Raw genomic sequence first — 10234 nt, 5'->3', positions numbered from 1 at the left:
CCCTGCCCCAGCCCCCCAAATGCGGCCTTTGTGCAGGCCCCATGGGCAGGGAGCTGGGGCCTGAGGTGCCGCTGTTGTTTCAGGTGTGAAGAGCCATGCGTGCGAGCAGTGTGGGAAGTCCTTCGCCAGGAAGGACATGCTCAAGGAGCACATGCGCGTGCATGACAACATCCGGGAGTACCTGTGCGCCGAGTGCGGGAAAGGTGGGTGCCACCGCCTGCAGGCTGAGCTGGGGAAAGGCAGGTGCATGACCGGGAGCCTCAACCAGGCCCTGGCCGCTCCCAGGGTTGGAGGTGCCACCTCAAGGCGTGACAAGAGATGGTGGAGGCATTTCCAAGAGCAGAAGGCACCACCAGGGTGTCCTAGGAACCCACAGACTTCAGTAAATTACTTAAAAGCAAGGAAGGACAGCTGTCAGTGTCTACATCAGGAATCCAAAAGAGATGTGTCGTCCAGAAGGCAGAAGGGCATGGTGAATTTAACAGCACAAACAAATAATGTTAAAAGTAGGAAAATAGCATGCTTTGCATAAATGGCTGAAGTGCAAAGTCATTCTGAGCATCACTGTAGGGTCCAGCAGCGATCACTCGTCAGCAGTGAGCTACTCTACCTGGCTGGAGTCAGCAGCGCCAAGAGATCAATTCAGCACAGACAAGGAATTAACGTGAAGTCAGTTAATAAGTGGTTAATAAGGCCAGAGCAGATGGATTTCTTGAGCTCAAGAATTTGAGATCAGCCTGAGCAAGAGTGAGACCCTATCTCTAAAAAGTAAATAAGCTATTAATAAAATAGATCAGTGAGAAAATTTAAAAAACAGTTCTACTACCTGTTAAAATTTTGACCCACTCTGGTTTTTTAAAAAGCAGCAACTTCCTAGATGGGGGCAGCTGGGCTGTCTGAGGCTGTTTCAGGCAAACTGGCACCATCACAGTGGCCACAGAACCTTCCTGCTCAGACAAGAGACAAGTCGGCTTTATCTACTTTGCCTTTAGGATCTTTAAAACTATTATATTCTGTAAATGATTTTGTTTTCTCCTTTATTAAGGGTTTTTAAAACTTAAAGAAAAAACTATGAAAAAAAGTTATGCTCCATAACCCCTCACCAGGTAGTGACGTTACTGGTCAGATTGTAAAAAACACCGGGAGGGGACAGCAGGGTGGGACACACCCTGTTCCTCACCCTGACCCCCAGGCCCTCTGCCTGCACCCACCTTTCCCCAGCTCCTGCTTCCAGAGGGACCTTATGTGAGGATAGGACTCTGTTCATTTTGTCGTAAAGCAACACAGGCACCTAAACCCAGTGTATAATGCAAATGGATCTGCAAGGTGAAGTTCAGTTCTTGTCCCCTCAGGCCAGGCCCTCCAGAGACCTCACTGGGGTTGTTTCTCTGTACACAGTACTGGTGTCTGTGTGTCCCAGCGGGGGACAGGCTGCCTCGCCCTGCCTCTTTAGTGCCCCTTTGCCATGAGCTGCCAGCCACTGTCACCACTTAACCACTACCAGCTCCCCTTAAGTACAGTTTTTAAAAAGTGAGGTGGGAACAGGATGTGGTAGCTTACACCTGCAATCCCCACATTCTGGGAAGCTGAGGCAGGAAGATTGCCTGAGCCTAGGAGTTCAAGACCAGCCTGGGCAACATAGTGAAACCCCATCTCTAAGAAATAAAAATTAAAAAAGCATTGCCATGCGTGATGGCAGCACTGTAGTCCCAGCCACTCAGGAGGCCGACACAGGAGGATCACTTGAGCCTAGGAGTTCCAAGCTGTGGTGAGCTATTACGGCACTACTATACGCTAGCCTGGGCAATAGACTGAGACTCTGTCTTTACAAAAAAAAATTTTTTTAAATTAGGTGTGGTGGCACATGCCTGTAGTTCTAATACTTTGAGAGGTCAAGGCAGGAGGATAGCCTAACGCCAGGAGTTCAAGACCAGCCTGAGCAACATAGTGAAACCCCATCTCTATAAAAAATAATGAAATTAGCTGCATGGTGGGGCACATGTGTAGTCTCAGCCATTCGGAAGGCTGGGGTGAAAGGATCCCATGAGCTCAAGTGTTTGACACTGCAGTAAGCTGTGATTGTGCCACTGCACTCAGCCTGGGCAGTAGAGAAAGACCCTGTTTCAAAAAAATTAAAAATGTCAGAAACACTGACTGTGATGGGGGTGCTGATGTGGAGGTGAACTTTGTTGTTTCTTTCTGTCTGTCTGTCTGGCTTGCCTGTGGCCATGTGTGAGTGTCGTGACTCAGAAGGTGTGCACTGCAGGCCCACGTGGCAGCAGGGCGCCAGGGCAGCCTGGTGGGTGGATCTGCTTCCTTTAAATCAGGCTACCTGCTTGACTCTGACCTTGGGAAAGCCATCCTGCCAGGTAGAGCCAAGACCCCGCTGTGGCCGCCATGGCCTGGGGTGGCTCCTCATACTGCAGAAGGCGGAGGCAGACAGACCCTCAGAGTATGAGTGGTGTAAGTGGGTGCCATGCAGTGGGCAGTCAGGCAGGGTGCCCCAAAGTTAGATGGAGCTAGACGTTGATTCTCTTTATGTGCAGTGAATAGGTTAGGTCCATTTGCAGCGTGAAGATAGCATGTCCGTGACAGAACAATGTAAAACAAAGATGGATGACTAGCTTGCACTGTGGCACCTGGGCCTCAGGACCTCCACACCTGGAGTGCTCTTCCCTGAAGTACCTCTTGGCTCCTCCCTCACCTGTTCCAGGTCCTTTTTTGGGTGCCTTATCAGCCAGGAGCCCCTGATTCCCTGATGAATTGGTGCCTGGCCTCACCCTCCCCTTCTCCTTAACCTACCTCCAACTTGCCAGCTTCTGCTTCATCCTGTGCCCCTGCCCTTCTCAGGTGACACTGTGCACAGGCTGATCTTAAACTCCTGGCCGCAAGCTATTCTTCTGCCTTAGCCTCCCAAAGTGCTGGGATTTCAGGCATGAGCCATTGTGCCCAGCTTGTCCTTGCTCGTTTGTCCCTCTCCGTCCCCCACTTAAGAGTGAGAACCCTATGAAGGCAGAGACTCGGTTTGGCTCAGTGCACCAGCCCTTGTAGGTGCACAGTAGGAGCTCAGTGTTTGCTGACTGAACAGGGAATGCAACGAATAGGATTTAACTGTTGAAACCAATGTGCTTGAGGGGTTTGCAAGGCCAGGACTGATATCATGAGAACAATGTCACTCAGTGGCACCAACAGGTAGAGAGAGGAGGTTCTGAGGAGTGAGACATACCCAGGAGGTGTAGCCAGAGAGGGCCCAGAACCGGCTTGGTGTGTGCTGAAGGTCAGGTTGCTAGACGCCAACCTCAGATGCAACCTGTAGTTTTTGTCACCGTGAATGTGTATGACTCTTTTTAATCAAAAATATTAAAAACATTGTAAGATACAGTGACTCTTTCTAGTTGACAGGAGGCTAGCACTGGCCCCCTATCCTGGTGTCATCTGTGTCAGGGGCCCTGTTCCCCCAATGGCTCTGACAGGGCAGTTGTCTTGGAGCCATGCAAAGCCACCCTGCCTGGGGTTTTAGAGTCCTGGCAGGAGCTGGTTCAAGGTCACCTCTCTCTATGGCTGAGACAGGGGTTTGGGAAGGGAACCATTGCTCTAACAGGGTTGTTTTCAGGCTGGGCAATTTTCCTCCTCCAAATGCTGAGGGCACAGCAGTGGTCTCGAAGAGCTGTGGGTGGGAAGAGCCCCCAGGTAGGCCAAGCTGCAGGTTCATCCCTGGGTGGGTGAGTAGTAGCCCGTCCACTGCCCCCAGGATAGATTCATTTGTAGTCAGCAGGGCTGCACAGCGTCACACACTAGCCATCGTCCCTGCGGTCTGACGCACAACCTGTGTGGGGGTTGCCCTTCCTCTGTTGGCCTGTATGAGGGGGCTTTGCTCAGTTCCATCCCTGAAGACCAGTTTCTTTAATTAAACCAAAAGTAAATAGAAAGTCACTCCTCAACCTAGGTGTCCTCATGGCATCGACACTGTGTCAGGAAGCTCAGAGCAGCCTTATTCACCAGTGTGTGGCCTGTGTTGTCACGGTGCTGACACCTCCAAGTTCACCCTCGGTGGAGGAGGGGGCACCTCTGGGACATCCTGGGGTGGGGGCCTCCTGGGGGCGGGACCGCACTCTGATGGCCACTGTCCTCCAGGCATGAAGACCAAGCACGCGCTGCGCCACCACATGAAGCTGCACAAGGGCATCAAGGAGTACGAGTGCAAGGAGTGCCACCGCAAGTTCGCACAGAAGGTCAACATGCTCAAGCACTACAAGCGGCACACAGGTGAGCCCCGAGGAACCCCCGCCTGGCCTGCTGGGGGCGGGGTGCGTGGCGGTGGCCACCTGAGATGCTGCTTCACCATGACTCCAGCAGGTGCCTGGTGTTCTGAGGGGCCCCCCCAGAGCTGGGCAAGTGGCTGTGTGTCTCAGAAGCTCCCACACAGGTGCCCTGTCCCTGCAACAGCTGCGCACAAAGGGCGTCTGGTGGTGCCATCGGGTACCATCAGCTGTTAGCTGTTCCCCCTACCTCCCCTTGTCCACTGAGCCCTCTTCCCTGCGGGAATCTGTGCATAAGGCACTCGGGGCCATTTGCGTGTCTGGAGTGGTCTCTGCCCATCCCCAAACCGCATGTCAAGTCCTGCTGCCATCTGGCCCTGGCTGACCTGTGCACCCTCCCCAGGGCAGCTCAGGCTGCCATGTGGTCTGCTATGATCACCCTGGAGTGTGGCACCTGTGGCCCTGAGCTTTTCCAGAGAGGCGCTGCCCCCTCTGTCCCGGGACAGCTCTGCCTGCTCTGTCCTGGGGAAGCTCTGTCTGTTGCTGATTCTTCCTGTTCTGGGATACCCTCTTGCTGGCCAGAGTTGGGCTGTGTGCCCTCTCTGGGTTCTCAGAATACCCCACGCTCTTCCCACTGCCCACCAGCCTTCTGGGCTGTGGTGGCCTCTGTCCTTCTGTCCCAGGGTGAGCCCAGGGCCTTGTACACAGGAGGTGCTCAGTGAACTCTTACAGGACTGAGCTCAGGGGCTTTGAAATTCCTGACCGCATTTCCACTTCGGGAGGGAGCCTTTGTCTAAAGGCATCCTTAGGGACCATCTCCTGCCAGTTTGGGGAGGGGAATAGACTCACTCCTCTGGCCCAGCTGAAGGCAGGCAGATGATTGCCCCAACCTGATTGCCGCTGCTGCCCGCCCCCCCCCCCCACCCAGGGCTGAGGGGAGCAAGTGCTCAGTGCCGGAAGGGAGCTGCCCTCACAGGTCACACCCTCGGCCTCCCCTATAGTCCCTGCTGGACCACAGTCATCACAGGTGCCCTTGTGCAGGCCCCTCTCCTCTGGGGAAGCACAGTCCTGTGCTGCCTGGCAGGTGCAGGACAGGTATAACCTGCTGCCTGAGGGCCACAGGTGCTGTCACAGGCGTTGCCTCCTCTTCACAGGGTGGAAGAAGCTCCCGTGTCCTGCAGGCTCCATAGACTGGGCAGGGTTCCCCTCTGCCGTGTCCACTGAAGTGATGCGTGGCCTCTGTTTCTTTACTCTCCCATCCTCTCCAGGATGTGTCCCCCTGGTGGCCTTGCCCTGGGGCAGGGTCCACACCTTGCTGGCCCCCCTGACATCTCAGTGTCTTTCAGGATCTATAGTCTTCCCCCTAAAGGAGGCCTCTAAACCCCCTTGGATCTGTGTTCCTGAATCCCCTGAAAGGCTTTGTGAAAAGACCACTTTGGGGTTTTGTTCCCAGACGTTCTCAGTCAGCATCACCTAGGATCTGCCAGGCCTTTACATCAGTCTCTCCAGAGTTCCACAGACTGTCCTGGGTCTCTGCCTCCTTGCCCTGTGAAGGAACAGGTGTTAATAGATTGTCTTTTCCCCTTTCCCACTAACTCTGATGCTCTTGGACCCTGATTATGCCTCTTCAGGCCTCCTGATACAGGGCACAGCAGGGTGCTAGGAGTGCTGGCTCCTGCTCCCTTGTAATTAAGGACCAGTTATTTTGTGTGTTTACTTTGTGGAAAATTTTCAAGTTATACACTTATGATTTGTGTTTTTCTGTATATCAGTTTGATATTAATCAAAAGTCTCCTTAAAACAAACAAGCAATAAGACAGAGACACTTCTGGACTCACGCTGGACCTGGACAGGGACCCAAGAAGGACCCACCCCCACCCTCGCCCTGCACTGGGGCTTCAGTCCCCTCCCTGGGAAGGGGTACTTCAGAATCCCGAGCATGGTGGCCATGGGGGAGGGTCTAGCCCCTCTGGTATCCATCTGCAAAGTGTCTGCCTCCCCGGGCCAGGACTGGCTGAGCATGTGCCATTGAGTCAGTCAGAGCCTCTCTGATGTAAATTAGTAACTTTTTTAAAAACCATGTTAATTTTGTGCAGCAATAGCAATTCTGTTGCCTCTTGTGCTTGTTGTATCTGTATTCTCCTTGTGTTTGATCCTGATTTTAGTTATTATTTTATCTCTCCTGTATAAATCATGTGTGATACCCAGTAGCTGTCTGGCCTAAGAGAAGTGTGGGCAAATGATCTGTTAAGGAAATGCTGGTTTTCCTGGGTGGTCCCAGTCCGCATGGGTTCTCAGATAACTCTCCCACGTCTGGTTAGTTTTCTGATATGGAACTTCGCCACGGAGGGGCGAGTTTCTCAGGCCACACTTTCTGGCTGAGGGTGGTTTGATCGTTCATTGCCTGCTGCCTTCCAGCAACTGACCTTCCCCGTCACTCACAGGATCAGAAATCCTCCCATCTGGACATAAATTAAAACACTCATCAAATACATGGGGTTGAATGTACCTTTTTCTGCAGGGATTAAAGATTTCATGTGCGAGTTGTGTGGAAAGACCTTCAGCGAGAGGAACACGATGGAGACGCACAAGCTCATCCACACAGGTGAGTGGGCACCGCCTGGCGGGGCATCTGGCGCTGAGGGCGGAAGCTCCTGTTGTGTTTCGTGAGCTTTTCTAGAATGGTGGGTGCTGTTTCTGCTTCCTGGTGGCCCCCTGGCCCTCTGAAAGCCCAGGACAGCTTTAAGCCTCCGTTTCAAATTGTCAAACACTGGCAGATGCAGACAGGGCTCTGTGGGGGATCAGGGCTGCTTGCCCGTGGGGGACGAGGGCCACTCACCAGTGTATGCCTCGGCCTGCCCTGGCAGATGACCCCTGCAGGACATGGCAGGGCACTGCTGGGTGTCCCGTTGGTGACCTGCTCCTGTTTTTCCTTCCCCACCTGCGCATGAGAAGTGGGCAAGCAGTGGACATGCTCCGTGTGTGACAAGAAGTACGTCACCGAGTACATGCTGCAGAAGCACGTGCAGCTCACGCATGACAAGGTAGAGGCACAGAGCTGCCAGCTGTGCGGGACCAAGGTGTCCACCAGGGCGTCCATGAGCAGACACATGCGGCGCAAGCACCCTGAGGTGAGTCACAGGCTGCCTCTTCTGAGCGATGTGGTAGCTGGGCCGCCCCACTGCACTGGCTCACACACCTGCTCCCTCTGCAGCCCCTGAGCTCCCAGAGGAAGGGCCTGGGCGCTGCATGCCCCTGTGAGCTCTGCCTGCCTTGGGAAATGCCAAGTGAGCACAGAGGGCAGAAGACCCTCAGCGTGTTTCTTGCTAAGGTTATGAGTCACTTCTTCTTGGAATCACAGAGATGGAAGCAGAGCCTGCCACACCCCCCAAAGTAGCCAATATGCAAAGCAGGGTCCTCCAGGTGGGGCGGGGGCCAATGAGAGGACAGCACTGAGGGCTGGGAGGTGGGGGTCACTCGGAAACAAGGGGAGGCTTGAGAGCTCATTCAGCAAGAAGGCCCAGGGTGCTCAGTAATTAGAAGGGCTTGCAGAAGAAGCAAACTAATAAAGCCAGAAGAGTGCAGGGAACTAGAGGGCTGGAAGGGGAGGCTTTCTTAGCATAAAAGCAGCAGAAGTTGTGAATAAAATACTGATGAATTTGACCACGTGTACTTTTCTATAGGTCAAAAAAAGCCAAGGGAAAACAGAAAAATGTATGTAGGCTGTTACTGTCTTTATCAGATAGAAACTGTTATTGCAAAAGGTGATAACTGAGGGGTGGTGCCTGTGGCTCAAGGAGTAGGGCGCCATATACTGGAGGTGGCAGTTCAAACCTTGCCCCGGCCAAAAACTGCAAAAAAGAAAAAAAGGTGATAACTAGTCAGTGAGAAACACGAGAGGACCCCAGGGTGCAGCTGGGCACTGTGCCCGTGGTCCCAGCTGCTGGAGAGACTGAGGTGGGAAGACTGCTTGAGCCCAGGAGTTCAGACCCAGTCTGGGCAATATAGCAAGACCCTGTCTCAGAAAAAAAAAGAGCCAAGTGTGTACGTGGAGACTCAGTTCATGATAGAGGAAATACATAGTTTAAAACATGGAAAAGGTGTTCAGCTTCCCTGTGAGTTCCAGAAACGTAAATGTTACCAGCAGAGGACACTGTCCTTGCCTGCTGAATTAGCAGATTTTTAGACTCACGATGACCGTGCTGGTTTTCTTGAAGGCAGCGTGACAGTATTCCTTGAGTGTCTTGCAAATGATTATTCCAACCCCTTGATGTCCTGCCGTAGGACTGCGATTAAATTAATGGTAGTTTAGCATGTGTTTTTCTGTACACACATGCTTACGGAAGATTCTGAACAAAATTGTGAAAAGCTTGTTATAGTAACATAAATGAAAAAACAGCACGGGTACGCACCATGTCCTGTTTGCTGCACTCATCACACACGCCACATGTGCGTGCAGTGCTGACCTCAGTGAGTTGGGGTTGAAGTTATAGGTCATTTCGTCCCTTCACATTTTCTCCATTTTCTAAGATTCCTTGTGATGAACATAAATCACTTTTGCAATTATAAAAACACTCTTGTGCTTTAGGTGTCAGTCCAGTGGCTCCTTATTGGAGGGGTGGGGAGTGTACCCTTTTGTTTGGGACACCGTTGCTGTCACTCTCCTCCGCAGCTGTCCCTTTTCTCTGCAGCCTGTTCAGGCCTGTGGGGGCAGTGCAGGGACTTGAATGAGTCCCCAGGCTGGGCTGGCTGGGGGCCCATGCCAGTGTGCTCTGACCTAGTCCCCATTCGGTGGGAAGCGTATATTCCCCTAAATGAGCTCCACTTGGTGGCCAGCTAGTGTTTGCACCTGGAAGAATAAAGTCTGGGCAGCAGGGGCCTGAAGGGCCCAGCAGGCTCCCCAGGCTCCCCAGTGTGGGCAGCAGCCCGCAAGCCTACCCAGTGACCTGTGAGCAAGGCTGGAGTTGGAGCGTCTCTGCCTGACTGCAGGGGCTTGTGGAGCTAGGGAATTAAGGCGTGTCCAGATCCACTTTGCACGCTGGGGTCTGATGACGGGCTCTGCTGGGTGGAAGAGGACTTGCTGACAAAGTGTCTTTCATAGACATTTCTATCTGACCGGGTCCCTGGTAACCACTTCCTCGTGGAACACCATAGCAAGGTCACCTCCCAGTGCTCTGCCCCTTAAACTGGGCGGCACACTACACATTGCCCGTCCTCTCCAGCCCATGCCAGACAGAACCAGGTGCACGGCAAGAGGAGGCCTGGCAGGTGCAGGGGACACTGCCGGGGTGGCTATTTTGTCTGTCTGTCTTGAGCCATTTTGTTTCTCCAGCCTTCTGGCCTGATCTCTTTGGGTCATTCCTTTTGATTGTTCACCCTTGTTTCATTCTATTATAGGTATATTGACTGAATCCACTGCTTACCAGTGACGAGTGATCCAGCCAGGGTTTATCCCGGCCCTGCTGGACTTCATAGGCTGGGCAAGAGACAGAAAGATAAATAGGAAGTAGACAAAAAGGCCATGTCATCACAAACTGGAGTGGATGGTGTGGTTGAGACAACCCCAGGCAGTGCAGACAGAGGACAGGGGACCCTGAGGGGCTGTGCTCTGGGTGTGTGGGTGCTGCAGTTGAGGTCAGCTGTCTGACAGTGTGGGAAGTCAGTGGTCCCCACCAGCACTGTGCCATTGATGTTATTACAGATTTGACGAGGAGAGTCAGGCTAACATGTCAAACATAGACCATTCTTAGAGATTTAGGATTGATACTATTTTATGACTTAAAGTTAAGGTCTTTCTCCATATCTTGAATGAATGTTGAATTAAAAAAAGTTAAAACACAAGAAACACTTTTCACCTTTGGTCTTACCTCCTGGGAAGAGTGATGCCAATAAGTGCTTCTATGTGGGTCATTTTGTAGAAGCAGCTTTCAGACTGACAAGGACACTGGTGATGGTGGTGGTGGTGATGGTGGTAG

General features: G+C 52.6%; 1 protein-coding gene across 2 annotated transcripts in view; it reads left to right on the top strand.

The window, feature by feature from the left end:
• The window catches only part of PRDM15 (PR/SET domain 15), a 52229-nt gene that overhangs the window by 35618 nt on the left and 6377 nt on the right, over positions 1-10234 (top strand). For both annotated transcript variants that reach the window (XM_012810284.2, XM_023518124.1), the window contains exons 17-20: positions 84-203; positions 4135-4266; positions 6781-6864; positions 7215-7390. In XM_012810284.2, the coding sequence (XP_012665738.1) occupies positions 84-203; positions 4135-4266; positions 6781-6864; positions 7215-7390 (512 nt within the window). The remainder of the gene's footprint in view (positions 1-83; positions 204-4134; positions 4267-6780; positions 6865-7214; positions 7391-10234) is intronic.

The sequence above is a fragment of the Otolemur garnettii genome, unplaced genomic scaffold (assembly GCF_000181295.1).
Source record: "Otolemur garnettii isolate 467f Iridium unplaced genomic scaffold, OtoGar3 scaffold00128, whole genome shotgun sequence".
Classification (NCBI taxonomy): Eukaryota; Metazoa; Chordata; class Mammalia; order Primates; family Galagidae; genus Otolemur; species Otolemur garnettii.
This window is presented reverse-complemented; position numbering and strand designations above follow the sequence as displayed.